The 27,233-nt window shown below is 38.1% G+C and overlaps 1 protein-coding gene and 1 long non-coding RNA gene across 8 annotated transcripts in view; one reads left to right on the top strand and one right to left on the bottom strand.

Moving 5' to 3' along the window:
* The window catches only part of Cc2d2a (Coiled-coil and C2 domain containing 2A), a 95,229-nt gene that overhangs the window by 45,562 nt on the left and 22,434 nt on the right, over positions 1-27,233 (top strand). For 4 of the 5 annotated variants that reach the window (XM_070084181.1, XM_053775095.2, XM_053775097.2 and 1 more), the window contains 9 exons: positions 1,088-1,275; positions 1,491-1,629; positions 6,681-6,876; positions 7,610-7,786; positions 9,329-9,506; positions 13,367-13,479; positions 14,243-14,339; positions 18,192-18,346; positions 22,798-23,027. In XM_070084181.1, coding sequence (XP_069940282.1) covers positions 1,088-1,275; positions 1,491-1,629; positions 6,681-6,876; positions 7,610-7,786; positions 9,329-9,506; positions 13,367-13,479; positions 14,243-14,339; positions 18,192-18,346; positions 22,798-23,027 — 1,473 coding nt within the window. The remainder of the gene's footprint in view (positions 1-1,087; positions 1,276-1,490; positions 1,630-6,680; positions 6,877-7,609; positions 7,787-9,328; positions 9,507-13,366; positions 13,480-14,242; positions 14,340-18,191; positions 18,347-22,797; positions 23,028-27,233) is intronic. The other variant, XM_053775096.2, reaches the window with a different exon arrangement.
* LOC128687580 (uncharacterized) overlaps positions 1-27,233 on the bottom strand; it is a 62,087-nt gene that overhangs the window by 12,433 nt on the left and 22,421 nt on the right. For all 3 annotated transcript variants that reach the window (XR_011391883.1, XR_011391884.1, XR_008406861.2), the window contains exon 2: positions 6,994-7,101. This is a non-coding gene — a long non-coding RNA (uncharacterized lncRNA). The remainder of the gene's footprint in view (positions 1-6,993; positions 7,102-27,233) is intronic.

Below are 27,233 nucleotides of genomic sequence, written 5' to 3'. Positions count from 1 at the left end.
ATTTGGCCGACCCTGAGAACAAGTCTGAGAGGACCTGTCGACCCCCAAAGGGTTAATGCCAGTGTCACTCACAAAGATCTATGTTTAAAACATTTCATCCTCAAATATGATGTGAGTGATAAATGTTGGCCCAGATATGAGAGAATGGGTCTGTGTGGTGGGTATGCACAGTATAAAAAACATTCTGCTCCACTCTGTCCATGATGGGGAAAAGCAAACCTCTGATTTTGTTGGGTTTACCGCATAGACTTTGAGGTGTTTTCTAGGTTAGTTATGGCTTTATTGGCAGTTTCTTTGTATCAATTAATAGAATGAAAGTCATGCTTGAGAAATAGAGATAATTTTTGTTGATGTCAGACTGGAAGCAGGGATATTAGATTTTTGGCGATTTTCCGGAGGAAGGATAGGATAGAGCCCCCTACCCCTCATTCCTAGGTTTATTTTATGGGCTTTTACTAGGTCTGCTTCAATAATTGGGACAGCCTAAACCATGACCAATCATTCTAGGTTGTATTTTATTACTCTTAGAAATAGGGTAAAAATTTGATTTTTTTGTGTGGTCCTGGATTGAAAATGGAGGGAAAAATGTTGTATAGGTGGGGCCTGGAGACATGATTAATGAGCAGAGGAAAGGCTTATTTTGGACTCTGTTTTTAAATTGGGATTTGTTGAATTTTGTGCAAACTTGGCCAAATTACCAAGCTCTGTGCATTTTACTGAGTAGTTCTGATAGTTGAATGGGCAGTTTCTTGTGTGTAATCAGTAGAACAAAAGGCATACTAGTGAAGTGGTTTGAAATTGGGTTGAACTGAGTAAGGGAATTGGCAAAATTACTGATGTGTAAATTGCCCACACTGCCAACTTTGCACTTGCATAATTCTTTAAGCCTTCCATCAAATTTGGCATTCTTGGTGTCATTACCTTTGGTAAAAGATTCTCTACCATTTTGCGGGGAGTGACAGTGTAAGAGTAAGTGTTTTGTTGTTGTCTTATCCCAACCTTTGATCTTACAGTTGTAAAGTATGCAAGTGTCATAATTTATATAATTTTTTGTACATTCTACTCAGTGTTTTTCTAATACATGTAGAAGCCTTGGGACATCATTACTGTCAGTGTTCAAAGCACGACGACCACTGAAACCAGAGAGAAAAAAGAGGCATCAAGTACGTGGTGTGGCCTTAGGAGACCAGAATGTGCAACTCATTGTACATGTTGCTCGAGCCTTCCATGTTCCTGTACGTTGTGAGTCATCTCGCAGTAATGCTGTACAGCAAGGTAAGGTCTGCTTATGTTTTTTATGTTCTTGTACTGTAGTTGTTGATAGGTGATACAATAAAAACAGCTAGGAAATGAGTGATGGTGAATGTGTTTTCATTTTTGGGTCACCTTGCTTTGGTGAGAAACGGTCAGTGTACTAGAAAACAAATTTTGTGGGTGTTGTAATTTGGTGGGTTATTCCTGGCATGAATTTTGATACGACTTTATTTCAGGTCATTCAGTGGATGTGATACAAGGAAATAGTTTAGTTCGTCCCTATGTAGAAGCAACATTTCAGAGGTCAGTTTTGCGCACTAGTGTTGCTGAAGGTCCCAACCCCACTTGGAACCAGCAGTTGTCATTCCCATTTAAGTAAGTTAATTAATTACTTCTTTATATATTGTTACATAATCTCTTTCATAAAGCAGGCTCACAGATACTTTCTCTAAAAAATAATTGCTTGTAAGTGGTAGAAAACTGAATCTGGACATAAGGATGCCAAGCCCATGACGACACTCTTCAGGTCGCTTGTTCTATCCAGGCTGGAATATTGCTGCACACTAACAGCACCTTTCAAGGCAGGTGATATTGCTGACCTAGAAAATGTACAGAGAACCTTCACGGCACACATAACAGCGATAAAACACCTTAATTACTGGGAACTCTTGAAGTTCCTCAGCCTGTACTCCCCAGAAAGCAGGCAGGAGACATACATGATTATATACACTTGGAAAATCCTAGAGGGATTAGTACCAAACTTGCATATGAAAATCACTTCCTATGAAAGCAAAAGACTTGGCAGATGATGCAGCATCTCCCTAATGAAAAGCAGGGGCTCCACTAACACGATAAGAGACAACACAATAAGTGTGAGGGGCCCAAGACTTTGTTCAACTGCATCCCAGCATACATAAGGGGGATTACCAATAGACCCCTGGCTGTCTTCAAGAAGGCACTGGACAGGCACCTAAAGTCAGTACCTGACCAACCTGGCTGTGGTTCATACGTTGGGTTGCATACGGTCAACAATAGCAGCTAGTTAATCAGTCCCTGATCCACCGTGAGGCCTGGTCACAGACCTGGCTGCTGGGGAATTGACCCCCAAAACCCTCTCCAGCTATACTCCAGGTATACTCCAACTCCTTTAGTGTCTAGGTTTAGTGAGTAAAGAGATTGTGAAAGAGACATTACTCTAAGTAGTGTAGTATATATCTTAAATAACAAAAAAAGGCACAATACCGTGACTGGAACGATACACAAATAACCCGCACATACAAGAGAGAAGCTCACGACGACGTTTCGGTCCGACTTGGACCATTTACAAAGTCACACAGTGTGACTTTGTAAATGGTCCAAGTCGGACCGAAACGTCGTCGTCAGCTTCTCTCTTTTATGTGCGGGTTATTTGTGTATAGTATATATTTTGAGTGTTTTTGTTTCATCTAACATAAATTTATAATTTGTTTGGTCTTAAGAGCCCTAGCATCACCTGCTTTACCCCATGTTATTGTTAATGGACTATGTTACATCAGTAAATACTGTTAGCAGGGTGCTGTTGCAACACCACTTACCAAATATTCCACTTTTATTTTGAGACTTATCAGAAGGAAACAGTAAGCAGAATGTAATTACATTTTTTGTGATTAACTCTTTGAACCCACTGTAAGTCTTAGTGAATGGCTATCACTTACACTTAATAGCCAGAATTAAAGGTGGAGAACTGAAATGAGTTTCTCTGTGGTAAGCGGTACCACTGAGTGAAGGTGGCATCATTAGCTATCTTTGGCTCATAGACTATATGGCTTTGAGGGGTAAGAGAATTAGATGTATTAGAGCTGTGGTGGTGTGGGAGAGGACTATAGTGTCACAGATGATAGTGGCTGATGTGACATGTCACAGAAGTGTGTTGTACCTTCCATCCATTTTTTTTTTTTTAGGGAGACATGACCTGGGACAAGGAGGGCATATAAATCTGGGGTGGAGGAAAGGAGGGGTAGGGGTTGGCTTAGGAGAGGTTGGAGAGATGGGTGGTAAAGGAAGTTTTGAGTGCTAGGGGTTTGGACATCCAACAAGCTTGTGTGAGTATGTTAGATAGGAGTGAGTGGAGGCAAGCAGATTTTATGATTTGATGTGTTGTTGGAATGTAAGCAAGGTAACATTTATGGAGAGATTCAAGGAAACTGGTTAGCCAGGCTTGAGTCATGGTGGAAAGTACAGTGCCTACACTCTGAAGAGGGGCGGGGATGTTGTGGCTTGGATGATCATCTGAACTATGATGTCGGTACCCTTCTGGCAGGAGTGTGATTGAATGATTGACAGTGAAAGTGCTTTCTTCTTTGTCGAGATACCCTGTCTCAGGAGGAAACAGCTGGAATGTTACAAAATATGACATATTGGTAATAGTATTCTATAAAGACAAAGTAATTGAAAATAGTGTATGCAACATTTCATTCCACAAAAGATATTAAGAGAGTTTACATGGGTATTGATACACATTTCCATATGTTACTTTGTCTCATTGGGAAACAGCTGATTTTTTTTTTTCAACAAACCGGCCATATCCCACCAAGGCAGGGTGGCCCAAAAAGAAAAACAAAAGTTTCTCTTTTTAAATTTAGTAATTTGTACAGGAGAAGGGGTTACTAGGCCCTTGCTCCCAGCATTTTAGTCACCTCTTACAACACGCATGGCTTACGGAGGAAGAATTCTGTTCCACTTCCCCATGGAGATAAGAGGAAATAAACAAGAACAAGAACTAGAAAGAAAATAGAAGAAAACCCAGAGGGGTGTGTATATATATGCTTGTACATGTATGTGTAGTGTGACCCAAGTGTAAGCAGAAGTGGCAAGATGTACCTGAAATCTTGCATGTTTAAGAGACAGAAAAAAGACACCAGCAATCCTACACTCACTTGGCAGGATGGTAGTACCTCCCTGGGCAGTTGCTGTTTACCAACCTACTACCTACAGGAAACAGCTGATGTTTTAATAAAAAAAATCCATATGTAATGAGTGGTTAACTGTATACAGGAAGAAAACGGTTTACAAGTTTAATAAAGATTCCATTAATGATCTATCTTTAGATTCATTTTAGTGTCCAGATGTCTTCTGGAGGATAGGGCAAGGAGGAATAACATCTTGTAGGAGTGAGGAAGAGCCAGTTGTGAGTGTGGGGGAAGTTCGTGAGGCAGTAGGTAAAATGAAAGGGGGTACGGCAGCCGGGATTGATGGGATAAAGATAGAAATGTTAAAAACAGGTGGGGATATAGTTTTGGAGTGGTTGGTGCAATTATTAAATAAATGTATGGAAGAGGGTAAGGTACCTAGGGATTGGCAGAGAGCATACATAGTTCCTTTGTATAAAGGCAAAGGGGACAAAAGAGAGTGTATGGTAGAGATATTATTGAAAGAATTAAGAGTAAGACGGAGAATAGGATAGCAGATGAACAAGGAGGCTTTAGGAAAGGTAGGGGGTGTGTGGACCAGGTGCTTACAGTGAAACATATAAGTGAACAGTATTTAGATAAGGCTAAAGAGGTCTTTGTGGCATTTATGGATTTGGAAAAGGCGTATGACAGGGTGGATAGGGGGGCAATGTGGCAGATGTTGCAGGTGTATGGTGTAGGAGGTAGGTTACTGAAAGCAGTGAAGAGTTTTTACGAGGATAGTGAGGCTCAAGTTAGAGTATGTAGGAAAGAGGGAAATTATTTCCCAGTAAAAGTAGGCCTTAGACAAGGATGTGTGATGTCACCATGGTTGTTAAATATATTTATAGATGGGGTTGTAAGAGAAGTAAATGCGAGGGTATTGGCAAGAGGCGTGGAGTTAAAAGATAAAGAATCACACATAAAGTGGGAGTTGTCACGGTTGCTCTTTGCTGATGACACTGTGCTCTTGGGAGATTCTGAAGAGAAGTTGCAGAGATTGGTGGATGAATTTGGTAGGGTGTGCAAAAGAAGAAAATTAAAAGTGAATACAGAAAAGAGTAAGGTTATGAGGATAACAAAAAGATTAGGTGATAAAAGATTGGATATCAGATTGGAGGGAGAGAGTATGGAGGAGGTGAATGTATTCAGATATTTGGGAGTGGACGTGTCAGCGGATGGGTCTATGAAAGATGAGGTGAATCATAGAATTGATGAGGGGAAAAGGGTGAGCAGTGCACTTAGGAGTCTGTGGAGACAAAGAACTTTGTCCTTGGAGGCAAAGAGGGGAATGTATGAGAGTATAGTTTTACCAACACTCTTATATGGGTGTGAAGCATGGGTGATGAATGTTGCAGTGAGGAGAAGGCTGGAGGCAGTGGAGATGTCATGTCTGAGGGCAATGTGTGGTGTGAATATAATGCAGAGAATTCGTAGTTTGGAAGTTAGGAGGAGGTGCAGGATTACCAAAACTGTTGTCCAGAGGGCTGAGGAAGGGTTGTTGAGGTGGTTTGGACATGTAGAGAGAATGGAGTGAAACAGAGTGACTTCAAGAGTGTATCAGTCTGTAGTGGAAGGAAGGCGGGGTAGGGGTCGGCCTAGGAAAGGTTGGAGGGAGGGGGTAAAGGAGGTTTTGTGTGCGAGGGGCTTGGACTTCCAGCAGGCATGCGTGAGCGTGTTTGATAGGAGTGAATGGAGACAAATGGTTTTTAATACTTGACATGCTGTTGGAGCGTGAGCAAAGTAACATTTATGAAGGGGTTCAGGGAAACCGGCAGGCCGGACTTGAGTCCTGGAGATGTGAAGTACAGTGCCTGCACTCTGAAAGAGGGGTGTTAATGTTGCAGTTTAAAAACTGTAGTGTAAAGCACCCTTCTGGCAAGACAGTGATGGAGTTTTTCTTTTTCGGGCCACCCTGCCTTGGTGGGAATCGGCCAGTGTGATAATAATAAAATAATAATGTCTTCTGAAGCATCAGACCAAATCCAATGACTCTGAAGTTTGTCTTGTATGGGCCTAAGTGACCATGTATCATACACCCTCCTCCCTCCCTCACTATTAGTTAATTACAGAGTTTCTTGTACTGAACAGCTATTCTTATTGCATCAAGTGTGGTACTTTGAATTACTGTGCTGCATGACACACATGGTTTTAGTGCTTAAACTGAATATGGATATTATTATTTGAATTACTGTAAAGAAATGGAATGTTAATGAGATTAATTATGTTAGCTTCAAAATGAATTTGGAACTTACAGTGTGTACCAAAATTTAAAATGATTTGATAGGTCCATATTATGTGCAATGTTTCAAGCAAGTCTTAAGTTTACAGTTATTAAAATTAGGTACATTAATTAGTTAAACAATTTATTGGGAATAATATAGGAAGGTCATTCAATAATAGACTCTTATATAAATATAAATTATAATGTTTATAAAGTAGATGTTACAAATATTGTTGCAAATTTATATAAAAATTATTAAGAATAAAAATTTTCAGGGCTCCAAATGATAACTTTTCACCAAGCAGTCTACAGACAGTGACAGACAATGTTTATCTTCATCTGTTTGATGAGGTTATTCATGATCTGTTAGAAGATGATCGCTTGAGGGACTCAACAATTTATCACCGCATAGAGAAGCGTTGGCTAGGCTCCCTCAAAATTCCTTTCTCCACAATATATTGTAATGCTAAGGTATGGTTTCCTGTTGTACATGTATTTTAAATTTATGAAGGTTATTATAACCTTATTTTTGTGGTTATTACTTAGTAAACTACTTCAAAAATAATGCACAATGACACCGTCACATACCTTTAGCTTTGGTGAGTTCCGAGAGTCTTTTTACTCCCAAAGCTCGGCTATGGGCCAAGCTCATCTGATGTTTGCCTGGTTAGCCAGGCTGTTGCTGCTGGTGGCTCACTGTATTATTGAGATAAAGAAAATATTACTATGAAAGCACTACATATAATACATTATTTGTGGTGACACAAATTGAAACTAAGGGTGGAGGGAAAGAGGGAGGAATGAGCAGTAGGGAGATATGTATTCACAGTCTCATAACATGTGTACTTTATTCCAGACATAGGCTGGTTGATTGATGAGGGGGGGAGGAAGGTGAAAAGGAGGACAATTATGATTGAATTTTAAATTTAATTTAATTTCAATTGCTTTTAGATCAATTGCATTTACTTTTTAGTACTGTTTATGACTGTTTAGTAGTATGTTCATAATTTTTTGTTAAAAAATTTATCAGGAAATGTGAAATTTGCAAAGTCTCAAAACTAGTCTCTGGATTGTTGTGTGGTAATGAGTTTGTTTTATGCACCGTCACCCAGGAATGCATCTGTCACATAAAGCAAGGGACACCTGTATTTTATTCAAATTACAAGTGGTAATCTGCAAATTTTAATAATAATTTATTTTTCAGATTGAGGGAACCTTTTCCTTGGAGGAACCTGTGGTGCTTCTGGGATACAGCAGAGAGTCTCCCCCATCAGTCAACCTGGGTATATCTAAACCTAAAGGAGAACCTAACAGGTCTGCTACTCACCTGTCCATCTACATCACTCTGGAGCCTACTCTGCCTCCTCCAGAGCCTCTAAAGGTGTTTGTAATATTATTATGGGACTCCTAGTTAAAGTACTTAATTCTTCCTGTTTCAGTAAAAGTTCTCAACTGATTGATTTATTAATTTTATTATTTGTATTATAGGCACTTCTACAAATGTTCAAAATTTAATTAGGAAATTATATATATATATATTTTTTTTTTTTTTTTCAACAAGTCGGCCGTCTCCCACCAAGGCAGGTTGCAAAGAAAAGGGCTAAAGAAGTGAGACCATTTTTTTATCAGAGAGTGTGTAGCAGTCATAGTGCTCCTTTGTAAGGCCCACATGTTGATATGCATTCATGTTGAGCCGGGGCGGCAACAACGGAGAGTTTGGGGAGGCTTCAGGCCCCCAAAATTTCCTTAGCCTCCTCAAAGCCCCAAAATATAAATAATAAAAATGATGATGCTTTAAAACAATGTTCCCTAGTTTCGTCATCCACCCAGATAGCCACCTCTAAACTTCCCAGTACAGGTACTCCTCACTCAACAACTGAGTTCCGTTCCTAAGAGTAGATTGGTAAGCAAATTGGTCATTAAGCGAGGAGCTGCCCCTTACTGATACTTCAAGCATAATATACTGGTAGTGGGTTTGTGTCAACCATCTTTAGATATTGTTTTAATGTCACCTTTGCACCATTTATAACATTTTTAGTATATTCAAAATAGAACTAGGCATTAAAAAACAAAAAAAAAGTAAAATACACATACAGTACACTGGTTGGAGAGCTAGACGTAAGTCCAAGTGGTCTTTAAACTGGTAGGTCATTAAGTGAGGAAAAAACCATTATAGAAATTTTGGTGCCACTCCAGATATTGAGGACACAAACAGAAAGACGGACAGGACTTAGAAGTGTAATTCTTCTTCTTTCAACAAACCTGCTGTATCCCACTGAGGCAGGGTGCCCCAAAAGGGAAAATGAAAGTTACTCCTTTTAAATTTAGTAATATATACAGGAGAAGGGATTACTGGCCCCTTGCTCCTGGCATTTTAGTTGCCTCTTATGACGTGCATGGCTTATGGAGGAAGAATTCTTTTCCACTTCCCCACAGAGAGAGGTGTAATTATCTTCGAAATTACCTAACTGAAGCTGCAGGAGCAGAACTGCTGTATGTTTGTGGTGTTTTATCTTAATTAATTTGTTTATCACACTATTTTTAAAAATTTTTGATTGTTGTAGGAAGGTTGAAAAATAATTATTGCATGAAGATTTTAACATACAAAAGTATAGGTGCAACATAAAACAAATTGATGATAGGATTTTAAGGTGAGAGATGAAGCATATGATGAAGGAAATTATGGAATGCATTAAAAAGGCTGTATGCTGAGAGAAGATGGTGAATAAGGATGACAGCAACCTTGTAGGGAAAATGAAGAGGTTCATAGGAGTGGCACAGTTGAATTAAAATTGAGGATGAGTGGATAATTTAAAATAGTACAATAGTTTCTAGGAGGATTGTGGGTGGATTTTATAATAGAATAAATGAGGCTATTGTCTACCCTAAGAGAAATATATTATTTGATTTGTTTACTTTCAAGGCACAATTTGAATCAAGTGAGCCAGAGGAGGTGTTGTCAGCAGGCAGTGACTGGGTTGCTACTCTGTCATCTCGTTATTCAAATCGCAACTTTCGAACTCATGTCTTAGATCTCTCAGGAAAGTTAGTGTGTCTGAATCGGTTCATCCGCCCACTCAAGCCACCAGAAGAACTGATTGGTAAGTTAAAATTTTCTTTTCATTCATTTGACTTGCAATACTAATGTTGAAAATGATGGACAACATTATTACTGAAGAATGATAGGATAAGGTGACTGTCGATGATTAAACAGCTGTGTATAACTTAACAGGCCCCTGCTGATTTATGTATGCAACACTCTCTCAAATTTGAAATGTTCGGATTATATGTAGAAAAGACATGTACAGGAATGGAGCCTTTAGTAATGAGTTGCAAGGATAATAGATTGATATTATTAAGTGTTATCTTATTATTACTGTTGGTGACAGGCATTGTAATTCTAAAAAGAAAAATAGAGTTGAAAGAGGTGTTTGTTAGTACATTATTATTAGAATAAGTAAATTGTATGATGGGTGTAGAAGAATAGGAGAAGGAGGAGGAAAATGGCAGTTTGAGCAGTAATTCTCAAAACTTTAACATGCAGACATAAGGAAGGTTATGACTTATACTATATGCAAATGTGAGAACAGCATACCACGTAAGGGTTGAATGAGGCTTTTATGAAAGGGGAGTAGGTAACAGGAAGAAGTGAATATGAACGGGAAAGCCAAACTTTTGTTGTTAGAAGTATGTGTGTGGCAAGTTTAGTGATGTGTTGATCCCAGGTGTGAGGTCACTGTATGAGAATAGTAGGAGTGATGTTGATGAATGTTAATTTAAAATGATCATACTTGCATTATATACAGCTAGCCCTTCACTTTCGCGAGCTCCACTTTCACGAGCTTTGAGTATTCGCGAATGCCCAGCTGCCGAATCATGGACAATGTTTTACGATGTTTTCATGTGTTTTATGATTGTTCGTGGTTCAATAGGTTAAGGAAGCAGTATTGTTAGGCTAAGTAAATGCTATTATTATATTTCCCTACACTATATTTGTGCATCAAAACATTCTCGAATGCTACAGTACAGTATTGTTATATTTCCCTACATCATATTTGCACACCAAACATTCGCGAATTTCCGAGATTCGTGAGGTTCTTGATCCCCTAACCCTCGCAGATGTGGGGAGCCTCTGTAACTAGTACATATATTTGAGTCCTTATTCATTCAACACATTTTGTTTCTTAGTTAAAACAAGTGACAACTGTTATTCTTATAAAATAGTTGAAAAATCGTGTAGAATTTTTGACAAATGTATGAAGAAAATACTATATGAGTCCGCCCTCTCAAGAAATGGACATTTTCAAAGGAAACAATGTATCAGAGATTATAAATTCTTCTTCTTTCAACAAACCAGACATATCCCACCAAAGCAGGGTGGCCCAAAAAGAAAAACAAAAGTTTCTCTCTATAACTTTAGTAATGCATACAGGAGAAGGGGTTACTAGCCCCTTGCTCCCGGCATTTTAGTCGCCTCTTACGACATGCACGGCTTACGGAGGAAGAATTCTGTTCCACTTACCCATGGAAAATTATAAATTATTAACAAATATAATTGATTTTCCTTAGGTACACAGTAATGTTTTTTCCATTTGTTTATGTAAATTAAAGTGAACTATAATTATGCAAAGCATGTCTGGCAGAACCAGCTAGAAATAAACTGCAGTATTATAAAGGTATCTGTTTGACTGATGATAATTAATTCTCACTTTTTCTAGTCGCTGAAATTAATATTTTCCATCCTGATTCATACATATCTTTAAGTTACTGCTTAATTTTGGTAAGAATATTCGTGCAGAATGATGTGGGGAAAATATAGCATATGGTAATTGAAAATTTAGTATGGTGGACATTGATAACTCACATTTTTTTTTTTTTTTTTTTTTTCAACAAACCGGCCGTATCCCACCAAGGCAGGGTGGCCCAAAAAGAAAAACGAAAGTTTCTCTTTTTAAATTTAGTAATTTATACGGGAGAAGGGGTTACTAGCCCCTTGCTCCTGGCATTTTAGTCGCCCCTTACAACACGCATGGCTTACGGAGGAAGAATTCTGTTCCACTTCCCCATGGAGATAAGAGGAAATAAACAACAACAAGAACTAGAAAGAAAATAGAAGAAAACCCAGAGGGATGTGTATATATACATATATATGCTTGTACATGCATGTGTAGTGTGACCTAAGTGTAAGTAGAAGTAGCAAGACGTACCTGAAATCTTGCATGTTTATGAGACAGAAAAAAAGGACACCAGCAATCCTACCATCATGTAAAACAATTACAGGCTTTCGTTTTACACTCACTTGGCAGGACGGTAGTACCTCCCTGGGCGGTTGCTGTCTACCAACCTACTACCTAGAATAACTCACATGGGTTATGTAAAAAAAAAAATTGGTATCATAATTCTTCAAAAAATAATATTTTATTGGTGAATATGCTCTGTGAAATACCTGAACTCTAGTGAAGTCAGACAGTCAAAAAGGAGAAAGTACATGTAGCTACTGTACAGTATTTGTTACCTTCAAGTCAGGCTGATGATGCTTAACATCCCTAAGTGAGTGGATAGGGTGACTGACCCTACTGGGACCAGGTTGATGTTAGGGCTGATGATGTGATGTTGAAGATTGGGGATCTTGGGATGTTGATGCATCTTCATTAGTTGATTGTTACAGTGGAGTGTATTCTGTCATACACCACTGATTTATTTTACCTTGCAGCTAAAGTCTTTATACAGGCCATTGTTCATTTTAAACTGATTAAATCATCCAGAACTCAATGTGTACTTCTTTAAGACTGTCTTTTCACTGTCATATAGTGTGATCAGGCTTTTTTCCTACTAATAAGGCCATCAAGTGGAACACCATTTTTTTGTTTATTTGCAGTCCACTCATTTAATGAACTTTTTGTTTAATATAGCTCTAATGACTTGTTCCTCATTCTTTTTACTATCACATTAAGGATTAATCTTATTGTCTCAAATTAAGCAAATTGTTAATTCTCTAACATCAAACACTCGTGCCATCTCCATGACATGTGCATCACTCTTCAGCATCTCAGTTACCTCATAATTTTTTTCAAAATAGGTATAGTTTCATGATTAATTTTCTTCCTTGATTCACTTTGTTGGATGCCATGATAAATATTGATAGACAAGATGGGGTGATAAAAAGAAGGAAAAACTGAGTGATGAACACAGAGCTAAAATCCCTTGGCATGCATCCAGATACACTGACTTGCATAGGAGACTGTTTACATCCACTCACCCTCCCCTGCACTGCTAAAACAAAGAAGTTACCCAATGAATAGTGATGAGTCTCCTGCTTGTCGCAGCACTCCTTAATGGAAATGAACACCACCAGTGGAAATGAATTCCGCCTGGCGTGCCTTAATGGAAATGGTACACTTCTAATGGAAATGAAACCTAAATTTTAATGGCATAATATTGAAAACACAAACTATGAGTGCACGACTTGAGTGTTTTTAATTGTACGTTCAAGCCAAATGTTGGTACAGTGGTACCCCGAGTTTTGGCCACCTCCCAACTCAAACAATTATGTAAGTGTATTATTGTAAGTGCTTTTGTAAATGTATTTTTTGGGGTCTGAAACGGGCTAATCTAATTTACATTATTCCTTATGGGAACAAATTCGTTTGGTAATGGCACTCAAACAGCCTTCTGGAACAAATTATGGCCAAAACTTGGGGTTCCACTGTAAATAACAAAAAAAGGCACAATACCGTGACTGGAACGATACACAAATAACCTGCACATAAAAGAGGGAAGCTTAAGACGACGTTTCGGTCCGACTTGGACCATTTGCAAAGTCACACTTTGTAAATGGTCCAAGTCAGACCGAAACGTCGCCACAAGCTTCTCTCTTTTATGTGCGGGTTATTTGTGTATCGTTTCACTGTACATTCATATTGGAAGTCATTGTCATTATAGTAGTTCCATTTCCCGACAGATGAAAACTTAGTTGAAACTGCACATCGTGTGGCATGGTATGTCTCCCTGATACCAGCCCTTGCAGATATGACCCTTTTCCCAGGAGCTTGTGACATATGGGCCAATTCTGAGGTAGGTCTTAGTTGAGGATATCTGCAGACATGCCATTTACATGATGATTTCTTGCATTTTTATTATTCAAAAGTTATTGTGCAAGCAGAAAACACTTTCTCAAAAGATGAAGTGATTATATATTTTATGAGAGATTCAGTATAATAGTACAGTATATACTGGTACAGTAGTATACATCACTATACAAGTACAGTATGTATAATATTTTATTTTCTTCACAATTAACTCCTAAATTAGAGATCAAACTTTAGATGATATTTTGATACATTATGTACTGATTTATTAGAGTAACATTAAAATTACCAAAGGGATTACGTACAAAAGTGCAGGGAAACCAGTTAGCTGGACTTGAGTCCTGGAGGTGGAAAGTACAGTGCCTGCACTCTAAAGGAAGAGTTTAGGATTATTTGGTGTTTGGAGTGATATCTGAAGTGTCGTATCTGTGCGCCTCTGGCAAGACAGTGATAGTGTGAATGATGGTGAAAGTGTTTCTTTTTCAAGCCACCCTGCCTCGGTGGGAGATGGCCAGCATGTTAAAAAAAAAAAAAAACTATGTTGGGGTTTAATTCTTGGCAAATGTAAAATTAACCAGACAAAACAAACAGCACAAATTTGGTACAATACTTGTAGTGCTTAAACTATTTTATTATTTTGAATTGTTAACTTTTCAGCTCCACAGTCATCGGAAAAATTAATAAAATATGTAATCCCTTTACATTAAAGTTTTCTTATTAAGATATTTTACCTATGATATTTTATTCAGCAATTTTTGTCTATGTTGACTGGAGATGAAGAGGAGCATGCAGTCTTGCTGACAAACTTCTTCCTTCACCTTGGCAAAACAGCTTTCCTTCTTTTAGGTGAGTCATTAATGCTGGCTTTTATGCCTTTCTTACCACATGTGATATTATATTAACATTTAATTAATAAAATGTCTGTGAAAGACATTTTTTTAATACCTGTACAGTGCCGAGAATTTCCTTTTTGATACGAAGTATTGTAACAGAAGAGGAGAGTTATTAGATGGGGAGTTGGTGTTGGGAAGATGGCGGGAATATTTTGAGGAGCTGTTAAATGTTGATGAAGAAAGGGAGACAGTGATTTCATGTTATAGTAACATTCTTGTAGGTGTCCCATGGCCTAGTAGGTAGCACTCTTGCCTCACACACCGAGTGTCTGTGGTTCGATCCCTGGCAAGGGTGAAAACATTGAGCATGTTTCCTTACACCTGCTGTCCCATTCACCTAGCAAGCAAGTAGGTACCTAGGTGTTAGTGGACTGGTGTGGGTTGCATCCTGGGGGGTAAGATTTAAGGACCCCAGTGGAAATAAGACAGACAGTCCTCGATGGCACCCTTACTTTCTTGGGTTATCCTGGGTGGCTAACCCTTTGGGGTTAAAAATCCAGACAAAATCTTATCTTCAGGAGTGAGGAAGAGCCAAATGTGAGAGTGGTGAAGGTGCCTGAGGCAGTGGGTAAAATAAAAGAGGGTAAAGCAGCTTGGATTGATGGGATCAAGACAGAAATGTTAAAATCAGGTGGGGATATAATTTTGTTGTAGTTGGTACTTTTGTTCAATAATGTATGAAAGAGGGGAAGGTACCTAGGGATTGGCAGAGAGTATGTATAGTTCCTTTGTATAAAGGAAAGGGAAATGAAAGATCGTGTAAAAATTATAGGGGAATAAGCCTGCACTTTAAAGGAGGGTTTTGAGATATTGGCAGTTTGGAGGGACATCTAAGCTGTCGTATCTGAGTGCCTCCGCACAGACATTGATTATGCATGAGTGATGGTGAAAGTGTTGAATGATGAAAGTTTTTTCTTTCTTTTTGGGCTTTTCTTACTTTTTTGGGTCACCCTGCCTTGGTGGGAAATGGCCGATGTGTTAAAAAAAAGAAAAACCTGTCGAGTATTCCTGGTAAAGATTATGGTAGATTATTATCAAAAGAATTAAGAGTAAGATGGAGAGCAGAATGCAAATAAACAAGGAGGCTTTAGGAAGGGTAGGGTATGTGTGGAATGAGTGCTTACATTGAAGCATATAAGTGAACAGTATTTGAATTTAGAAAAGGCATGTGATAGGGTGGATAGGGAAGCAAAGTCGCATATGTTGCAAGTATATGGAATAACTGGTAAATTGCTGAAGCAGTTAAGAATTTTTATGATAATAATGTATCTCAGATTAGGGTATGTAGGATAGAGGGAGATTATTTTCCAGTAAGCAAATGCGTGATATGATAATGGTTGTTTAACATATAAATGGGGTTGTAAAAGCAGTGAATGCTAATGTGTTGGAGAGATGTGAGATTAAAATATGCAGAATCAAATAGGAGTTATCTCAGTTAATTTATGCTGATGGAGATTCTGAACAAAAGTTGCAAAGGTTGGTGAACAAATTTGGAAGGGTATGTAAAAGAAGCAATTAAAAGTGTACATAGGAAAGAACAAGGTGATGAAGATAACAAACAGTTTAGGTAATGACTGATTGGGAGTATGGAGGAAGTGAATGTGTTCAGATACTTGGGAGTGGATTTGTCGAGGGATGGGTATATGAAAGATGAGGTCAACCATAGAATTGATGGGGGGAAGAAGGTTGGTGGTGCATTGAGGTATCTGTGGAGACAAAGAATGTTACAGGTGTGAAGCATGGATTGTGAATGTTGCAGTGAAGAGGAGGCTGGAAGCAGTGGAGGTGTCATGTCTAAGGGCAATGTGTGGTGTAAATATTATGGAGAGAATTCATAGTTTGAAGATTAGGAGATGTAGGATGGTTTGTTGAGGTGGTTTGGACATTTATAGAGGATGGAACAAAATAGGATGACTTTGGGGTGTATAAATCTGTAGTGGAGGGAAGGCAGGGGAAGGGTTACCCTAGAGAAGGTTGAAGAGAGGGAGCAAAGGAAGTTTTGTGTGAAAGGGGCTTGAACATCCAGCAAGCTTGTGTGAGCATGATAAATAGGAGTGGAGGCAAAGTTTTTTTTTGGACTTGATGATCTGTTGAAGAGAGCAAGGTAAAATTCATTGTGAGGGCCCTCATTCTCCACTGTTCAAACTCTTTCATTTTGCAAAGGGATTCAGGGAAACCAATTAGCTAGACTTGAGTTCTGGAGGTGGGAAGTACAGTGCTTGCACTCTGCAGGAATGTTAGGTATATTTGCAGTTTGGAGGGGCATCTGAACTTATTATCACCATGCCTCTGGCAAGACAGTGATGGTGAAAGTGTTTCTTCTTTTGGGTCACCCTGCTTCAGTGAGAGACAGCCTGTGTGTTAAAAAAAAAAAATTGTAAAACTTAAATATCGCTGGTGCATTTACAACGCTTTTGCTGATAAATGATCATGTTTTATGCTGTTTCAACACACCATAAAATTGTAAGTTTTCTGATTCCACTCATTTGATTCTTAAAAATGCACTCTTTTATATGTAAAAAAAGATTTTTTGATTTTCAAAATCTTGTCTCCCACACAGGAAAGTTAATTTCCAGTTATGCCATAGTTAATAGGTTAACATAGTATACAGTTTGCTCTGTTAATCCACATTCAAACACTATAGATTTTAATGTGTACTTTTTTAATTTATTGTAATATTTTGTTAAAAATTATGAAAATACAACAGTATTTTCTTTAATAATGCTATTACCTGGAGTTTACCTGGAGAGAGTTCCGGGGGTCAACGCCCCCGCGGCCCGGTCTGTGACCAGGCCTCCTGGTGGATCAGAGCCTGATCAACTAGGCTGTTACTGCTGGCTGCACGCAAACCAACGTATGAGCCACAGCCCGGCTGGTCAGGAACCGACTTTAGGTGCTTGTCCAGTGCCAGCTTGAAGACTGCCAGGGGTCTGTTGGTAATCCCACTTATGTATGCTGGGAGGCAGTTGAACAGTCTCGGGCCCCTGACACTTATTGTATGGTCTCTTAACGTGCTAGTGACACCCCTGCTTTTCATTGGGGGGATGTTGCATCGTCTGCCAAGTCTTTTGCTTTCGTAGTGAGTGATTTTCGTGTGCAAGTTCGGTACTAGTCCCTCTAGGATTTTCCAGGTGTATATAATCATGTATCTCTCCTGCCTGCGTTCCAGGAAATACAGGTTCAGGAACCTCAAGCGCTCCCAGTAATTGAGGTGTTTTATCTCCGTTATGCGTGCCGTGAAGGTTCTCTGTACATTTTCTAGGTCAGCAATTTCACCTGCCTTGAAAGGTGCTGTTAGTGTGCAGCAATATTCCAGCCTAGATAGAACAAGTGACCTAAAGAGTGTCATCATGGGCTTGGCATCCCTCGTTTTGAAGGTTCTCATTATCCATCCTGTCATTTTTCTAGCAGATGCGATTGATACAATGTTACGGTCCTTGAAGATGAGATTCTCCGACATGATCACTCCCAGGTCTTTGACGTTGGTGTTTCGCTCTATTTTGTGGCCAGAATTTGTTTTGTACTCTGATGAAGATTTAATTTCCTCGTGTTTACCATATCTGAGTAATTGAAATTTCTCATCGTTGAACTTCATATTGTTTTCTGCAGCCCACTGAAAGATTTGGTTGATGTCTGCCTGGAGCCTTGCAGTGTCTGCAATGCTCCAGGCGGACATGTATATTTTATAATGTTGAACCAGAAGATATTATTCCTGTAACACAGTCTCACTCATCTTATTAATATAAAATTGTATCTCAGATGCAAGCTGACAATCTCTTCTGATCATTTTTAAATACTTTGCCAGGGAGTGGAATTCCTGAGGGTGAGACATGCTATGTACTGACCCATGAAGATAATGACATGTGGCTGGTATGGAATGCCTCAACAGCTCAATGCTTTGGTGCCAGAGATGCCTTCAGTCCTCTCAGTGCTGTTTATATGCTTGTTAATCAGGACAATGTAAGTTTATTCAGTTGTAATGTATATTCTGTGCTCCTTGGTGAGTAATCCAACAGGTTACTCCAAAGTTACTAATGTGTCTAAGGAGCAAACTAATAAACTATAGTATTTATTTATTTTTTATAACACGTCGGCTGTTTCCCACCGAGGCAGGGTGACCCAAAAAGAAAGAAAAACCCAAAAGAAAGAAAAAAATTTCATCATCATTCAACACTTATGTTTAATTTACTTTTAAATGTTAGGTATAATTATGCTGCATCTAGACAATTTTTATATGATTGTATTAAAATTTATAGTAGGACATGTATTGAAGTACGTAAAGGCAAACCTCAAAGAGCATGAGAGTTACATTCTCGAAATCGGTGCTTTTCGTAATTTTGCACTATGAAATATGAATAATGTATGGGTTTAGTGCATCAAAAATAATGAAGGTTTTGAGAAAATATATTGCAGATGGCATTGCTTGTTGATCTAGAAATATGTTTTGAAACCATATCCTAAATAAAAACTTAGTAAATAAAATTACTTGAAAGGCCCACAGGAAATTAGTGTTCGATGCTAGTCTGACGCAGTATACCCTCTCATCCTATTAAGAAAATTAGCATGGCACTAATATGCCACCAGTGACTTACAAATTTTACACACAGTATTCTTAAAAAAGCAACAAGAAAGAGTTTTACCCTACCATAAATTCTTTGTTTTTCTTGCTTGTTGATGTAGAGATGTTTGGAAATGATTGTGTAGCTGAATGCACAGTAGATAGTTGTGGGTCGTCCGTTTAATCAGCTGACTCAACTTGTATATCTCATCAAATGACACCATCACACAGCTTATATACAATTTTCTTGTTTATAATAGTGACAAGGAAGAATTTTATATTTTAAATTCTTTGTTTTTCCCTTTGCTGATAAATAAGTGTTGGAGGAATTTTGTGAATAGTGAGTGGTAGATCTCTGAGACATCTTTGTTTTATCATCTGACTCGACTCATACGTTTCATGAAATGGCACCATCACACAACTTGCTATACAATTTCTCATTTATAATAGTGACAAGGAAGTATTTTATCATATCTTAAGTGTTCAGAGATATTTATGTGAGTACTAAGCAGTAATTGGCTGTGAGCCATTTGTTTTATCAGCTGATGCCTCTCATACATTGAATCAGTTGACACGAGACAAATTAATATAAAATTTTCGTATTTATAATAGTGACAAGGAGGAATTATACTTTAAATTCCTTGTTCTTTTGCATGTTGTTGTAGAAGTGTTTAGGGATGGTTATATAGTTTATCTGTGCAATAGATGGCCATGGGTGGTCTGTGTTTATTAAATGATGCTGCTCATTTCTTATGATGCCATTGCACATTTACCTACAAAATTTTCTCATTTTATAATAGAAACAACAAAGAATTTATCCTTCTCTGAATTCCTTGTTCTCTTGCTTGTTGATAAAGAAGTGTTTGGAAATGTTTATGTGACTGCTGAGCAATAGTTTGTTGAAGTTAAAAGAGCCATTACAACATATACCATATTTATCCAGTGTCAGCAACCAGCTTTCCCATGGCCATATAGATCTCTGAACAGAAGTTTTCAGGTCTGAGCCACTTTTTTAAAACTTTCATTGCATGTAAACCCAGGCAAAACTGCTTTACTATAATTTTTGAACATGAAAATTAATGATGTTCTAATAAAAATGCTCTGTTTAAGTGTGTGTGCTATGAGCAGTGTCCACATAAAAACATTCCAATTTAATATTTTAATCATCAAGAGGTTACCAGTGCAACAGTGTTGAGTTGAGTTTAGTTACAATTTTATTCAATCTCCCTTTTTTTTTTATTATTATTATTGTTTTTAGTATACCCTATAGTGTGAACATTTGGTACAGGTGAGGTGTATGGCATTCATATTTTTTGGGTAGAAATTGATCATGAAATATGGAAATTTTTTATTTCTTTTTGCAGGCTTTACTAACGAACTATTTTCCTTAATATTTGTTTATCAAGTGCATTAAATTTGGTACATGTTCATTTTATGCTTATATTGATGCTGTTGTAGACATTGGTCAAAATTTTTTAATTATATCAACATACGATACGGTATCAGAATACTGTAATTATAGTGGTTTATACTATCAAGTTAGTTAAGAAATAACTTACTCATAATTCAAAGTTTTTAATTACATATATTTATTTTTTATTAACACATTGGCCATTTCCTGCCAAGGCAGGGTCGCCCTAAAAAAGGAAAACTTTCATCATCATTCACTCCATCACTGTCTTGCCAGAGGCATGCTTACACTACAGTTATAAAACTGCAACATTAACACCCCTCCTTCAGAGTGCCAGCACTGTACTTCCCATCTCCAGGACTCAAGTCCTGCCTGCTGGTTTCCCTGAATCCTTTCATAAATGTTACAGTGGAACCTCGGTTTTCATGATTAATTCGTTTCAGAAAGTCCGACGAAAATCGAATTGTACGAAAACTGAAGCAATATTTCCCATAAGAAATAATTTAAATCCAATTAATCTGTTCCAGACACCCAAAAATATTAACAAAAAATACATTTACATACAGAAAATAATGAGAAATAAATATACAGTGGACCCCCCGGTTAACGATATTTTTTCTCTCCAGAAGTATGTTCAGGTGCCATTACTGACCGAATTTGTTCCCATAAGGAATATTGTGAAGTAGATTAGTCCATTTCAGACCCCCAAACATACACGTACAAACGCACTTACATAAATACACTTACATAATTGGTCACATTCGGAGGTGATCGTTATGCGGGGGTCCACTGTAAATGACTAATGAAATGGATAAATGAACATTTAACATCACTTTTACCTGTATTGAAGACTCTTGTTGGCATATGGAAGACAGCAAGGAGGGGAGAGGGTGGAGAGGTTATTTTTGGAAGGGAAATCCCCTTCCATAAGGACTTCAGGTATCAAGGCCCTATCCAGGGTTACTTCCCTTCTTTGTCTTTTACTGGCACTAGGCCCAGCTTGAGAGTCACGGTGCCTCTGTCGGACAAAAAATCTGTCCAGAGTGGTCTGTTTCTGGCATCTCTAAGATTTGCCTAAAATGGGACGAGGCATTGTCATTGAACATGTTGCAGACATGGCTTGCAACAGCTTTGTTAGGGTGATATTCCTCCACAAAACTATGCAACTCACTCCACTTTGCACACGTCCTTAATCACTGATTTTGATAGGTGAGACACATAGACAACATTTAGGAAACTTTATTCCGAAACGTTTCGCCTACACAGTAGGCTTCTTCTGTTCCAGAGTCTAGACTTTGGAACAGAAATTCTCCAGGCTGAGGGACTGGCAACCTCAAATCTACGACTTCAAGGGTGATGGACTGATTACATCGTCTTCACATCTCTACTGCTCCTGCCTACTTTCTGTACTCGACTGAAGAAGCCTACCGTCTAGGCGAAACGTTTCGGAATAAAGTTGACTAAATGTTGCCTATGTGTCTCACCTATCAACCTGTCGGTATTGTATACCATTTTGATACTCAATCACTGATTTCCTGGATTTCCTGTACATCCTGGCGAGATTTGCCACCCATATGCCACTTTTGTACTTAGCTATGACTTCTTTTTTGAATTCTATCATGTTTCTTGCCTTCTTTATCAAAGGGCTGACACTCGGAACTTTCTTTGGCCCCATGGTGGCTTATTTAGCAGTTGCACTCAATAAACAAGCACAAAAAACAATGGATTATTATGAAATGTTTCGGCTGAATGCACGGAGTGATGCTCACCCAATGATAAACAATGGTAGATTGAGTCACTTGGCACTTGAGTGGCCGAGTGATGTGGGCGGGCGGGTGGATGCATTCAGTATAAACCATTGTCAGCTCATTGTCAACTCTACGAAAACCGAGGTGATGTACGAAAACTGGGACAAAACTCTGACAGAAAAAGTTGTCAAAAACCGAATCCTATGAAAACCGGGATGTATGAAAACCGAGGTTCCACTATACGTATCTTGCTTACACTTCAACAACATGTCAAGTCCTAAAAACCACTTGGTCTCCATTTGCTCCTATCTAACACGCTCATGCACGCCTGCTGGAAATCCAAGCCCCTCGCACACGAAACCTCCTTTACCCCCTCCCTCCAACCTTTTCTAGGCCGACCCCTACCCTGCCTTCCCTTCACTACAGACTTATACACTCTTGAAGTCATTCTGTTTTGTTTAATCCTTTCTACATTTTTAATTGTCTGAACTATTTCCCCTATCCCTTTTTAGAGCAGATAACCGAACAATCGTTGCATGGTATTTGCTCTTATTAGTTAAAATTTGGATTTTTACCTAATGCAGTAAACCCACATGTGGTTTTACTGCTTGTTTTTTAATGTAATTTATCTAATGTATATATGATGCTTGAATACTTGCAGATCATTAAATTAAAAAATTTATTATTTTTTCAGATATGGGCTAATGTTCAGAAATATGATGATCCTCCTCGAGTTCATTTTGATGTTCAAGGATCTGGTTGGCGACCTTTCTTCTCTCGTTCACAGCCAGATCCAGGGTTACCAAGTGTTCAGCCCCAGCAACTTATGTTTCCTGATGTGGACACAAAGCAAATTGACCAGCTGAAAGAAAGACTTGAGATAACACTACGAGATGCCATCATGAAGTGGCGGAGCACTCAAAGGTTAGTTTGTACAGTAGTAAGTATGTACATGATAAAGTACAATTTGAAAAGTATACAGTAGCAATACTTTTTTGAGTAAGTTCAAGGATAATTACATAAAGAGCATTGGTTTGAAACCTTCATAGAAAAATCAATTAGGTTCAATAGTGTGGTCTTATTCCTTATATATTTGAGAGATTTTTACAACAATGGCTTCATTGTACAGGTACCATCTGACTTACGACTGAGTTTGGTTCCTACCAACCATTCGTAAGTCGAAATGGATATAAGTCGAACCTTACTACTGAATATCAACATCACATTTTTGTAATGGCTTTATTTTATTGTTTTATTTTGGTATTTCACTTTTTACTTTACTTTTTATGCTGTTAGTATTGTATTTTATACTGTAAGGTTTAGGATAAACACTGTTTACAACACAAACAGTTGTTTATTTCCCAGAAATTTGGCATACGAAACACGGTCGTAAGTCGAATGGTTGTATGTTGAGCAGGTCGTAAGTCGGATGGTAGGTGTACATAACCAGATCTATTTGTGATATATACTTGTTGAATTCTTCCCACAGACTGAGAATGGACACATGTCTTTATAGAAAGCATAAAAAAAAAATGCTTAAATGTGGCCTTACAGGGTGGTGGTTAAGTTACAGCACATCCATTCCATGATATTAAAGTACAGTAGGGCCCCACTTATATGGCAGGTTAGGTTCCAGGCTACCGCCGGAAAGCAGAATGCCATTTTTTTCACTTGTAAATGCATATAAATGCCAGATAACAAGTTTACACTAACATATTAATTTAGCAGTAGAACTAGAGGCATTTAAAACAATAAAAAAGTAAAATACAAACACAGTACACTCATTACTTACCTTAAAATATATGTAGTCTTAATGTAGGGTGAGAGGTAAACGAGGTAAAACAGATAAACGAGAGAGAGAGAGAGAGGGAATAAATGAGAGAGGAGAGAGAAGCGAAGTTACGTAAACAAGCAGACGAGTGCGTTTGGTTTCAGTTCATGTACGTAACATCTCATATTAATGTTAATTTATGGGGTGTATTTATCATGTTTATATGTTATGTAGCATGTTTATTATATGATTTTGAAAAAAAATATTATAGGTGGAGTAATGAAAATGTTTATATTAACGTAAATATTCTACATTTAACATGCCTCAGAGTTATTATTATTGCACATTATTATTAACATTATTAATATGGCATCCTCAAGACTAATAAGACACTCTTAGCAATTTTAATGTGTATCTGCATGCCAGCACAGTGTGTAATTTTATTTAGGTACAGGTACATATAAGTATTATTATCATAGTATGTATATATAAAACATGAAATAACTTTAAAACACTTGAAATTTTGGAAGTTTCCAGACATAATGGAGAGACTTGGTGCTCATGGAGCTCACGGAGAATGTAAACAAACCGAGTGGGGCGCGGTGGCTGTATTAGAAAGTCAGGTGAGGGGAGCTGTGTAGCGAGTTTTGGTCATAATTTGAAATGTCTGTATTAGCGGAGTGCCATAAGGTGAAACTCTATAAAGTGGGGCTCTACTGTACCTAGAAGTTTAATTTATTGTTCTTGCCATTTAAATCTTTGTTCTCCATTATATGATATAAGATTCTGTCTCATGTGAATTTTTTTTTTCTATTGTGTATTAGCATTTTCTCTCACTTTTCTGAATCACACATTCCATAATGCTTCTCCAACTTTTTTTTTGTTTTTAAACACACTTGTTGTCTCACCCACGTAGGGTGACCCAAATAAAGACAAAGCACATTCACCATCATTCATTACATCACTGTCTTGCCAGAAGTGTGCTGACGTCACAGTTCAGATGGCACTGAATTGTACCATCCTTACCCTGCCTTTTGAGTGCACACACAACACTTCCCACCTCCAGGACTTAAGTCTGGCTAACTGGTTTTCCTGAAGCCTTTCATAAATGTTACTTTGCAGATACTCCAGCAACACATTTGAGTTGTAAAACCACTTTCTTCCACTCTAATATGCTCAAGCAAGCCTGTTGGATATTCAAACCCCTTGCATTCAAAACCGCTTTTAACCCCTCCATGTAACCCTTCGTAGGATAACCACTACCCCTCTTCTCCATCCCAGCTTTATACATGTATACTCTTTTAGTCATCCTGTTTTCCTCCATCTATAAATGCCCAAATCACTTCATGAGCCCCTCCTCGACCTTCTGAATTATGCTTTTAGTATCCCCACACTTTCTTCTACTTTATATACTCCAAATTCTGTGCATAATATTCACCACACATTGCCCTCAAATTCAACATCTCTCTTGCCTTCAGCCTCCCTGCTGCAGTGTTTACAACCCATACTTCACACCATATAACATTGTTGGAACCCGTCAGTTTGCAGTTATTGTATTTTAAATTTTGGATTTTTTTACTAGTATGCTGATGGCCAATTCTCCTCAATGTGAGGTAGACCTTGCTTTTGAAAGTTATGGGCTATATGATATAGTATGAAATACTTTGAACATTCACCCCAAAGTAATAATGCACTGCCAAACAGATGAGCATTATTACTTTGGGTATGCATCAAAATTCATCAATTTTGTTAAGGCCTTGGAATAAATGAATTCTTTACCTCTGGGAATTATCACATACAAAACAGTGGGAGACAGTAAAGGCTATTGAGCTTTAAAAAATAACATGATTTAAGAAGCTAATTATTTATAGTATCTTCATGTTTTCTTTCTGTTAATAAATGTTTCATTTTAGTTAATTTTTGTACAGTATGTACTTGCAGCTAATTGGTTACCTTAACTATTGAGCCTCTTGCTTACATCAACCAGTTAGAATAATTAATTCCTCACATTATTATTATTATTACACTAAAATTTACAGTTCATAGAGCACCTGGAGATATAGGTAAATAAATTTGCTCCATTGCCTCGCATCAGAGAGAGTTTCCAATTTTTAATGTGATCTGACAAATGGTTCATAATCCAGATACAGTAGAGAAGCCTTGAGTCATCCATATGAAGGTGTCTGGCTATCATGGGTGCAATATAAAAATTGTATTGACAGATTTGCAGTTGTGTTTTCACTTATTACAACCCACAAATCCAAAGGCCTGTTATCCTGGGTGTAAAGGGAGCAAAATAAACACAGCAGAAAAACTTTTGACTTATATTATCCTTCACCAAGTAAGAACAGAAGTTTTTTTTTTTTTTTTTTTTTTTTAAAAATTCGGCCATCTCCCACTGAGGCAGGGTGACCCAAAAAAGAAAGGAAATCCCCAAAAAGAAAATACTTTCATAATCATTCAACACTTTCACCTCACTCACATGTAATCACTGTTTTTGCAGAGGTGCTCAGAACACAACAGCTTAGAATCATATACCTATAAAGATACACAAACACATCCCTCCAAACTGCTAATATCCTGAACCCCTCATTTAGAGTGCAGGCATTGTACTTCCCATTTCCAGGACTCAAGTCCGGCTATATAAAAATAACCGGTTTCCCTGAATCCCTTCACTAAATATTACCCTGCTTACACTCCAAACAGATTGTCAGGTCCCAAATACCATTAGTCTCCATTCACTCCTATCTAACATGCTCACGCACGCTTGCTGGAAGTCCAAGCCCCTCGCCCACAAAACCTCCTTTACCCTCTCCCTCCAACCTTTTCGAGGACGACCCCTACCCCGCCTTCCTTCCCCTACAGATTTATACGCTCTCCATGTCATTCTACTTTGATCCATTCTCTCTAAATGACCAAACCACCTCAACAACCCCTCTTCAGCCCTCTAACTAATACTTTTATTAACTCCACACCTTCTCCTAATTTCCACACTCCGAATTTTCTGCATAATATTTACACCACACATTGCCCTTAGACAGGACATCTCCACTGCCTCCAACCGCCTCCTCGCTGCTGCATTCACAACCCAAGCTTCACACCCATATAAGAGTGTTGGTACTACTGTACTTTCATACATTCCCTTCTTTGCCTCCATAGATAACGTTTTTTGTCTCCACATATACCTCAAGACACCACTCACCTTTTTTCCCTCATCAATACTATGATTAACCTCATCCTTCATAAATCCATTCGCCGACACGTCAACTCCCAAGTATCTGAAAATATTCACTTCTTCCATACTCCTCCCCAATTTGATATCCAATTTTTCTTTAAATCATTTAATACCCTCATCACCT

The sequence above is a fragment of the Cherax quadricarinatus genome, chromosome 11 (genome assembly GCF_038502225.1).
Source record: "Cherax quadricarinatus isolate ZL_2023a chromosome 11, ASM3850222v1, whole genome shotgun sequence".
In the NCBI taxonomy this organism is placed as follows: Eukaryota; Metazoa; Arthropoda; class Malacostraca; order Decapoda; family Parastacidae; genus Cherax; species Cherax quadricarinatus.
This window is presented reverse-complemented; position numbering and strand designations above follow the sequence as displayed.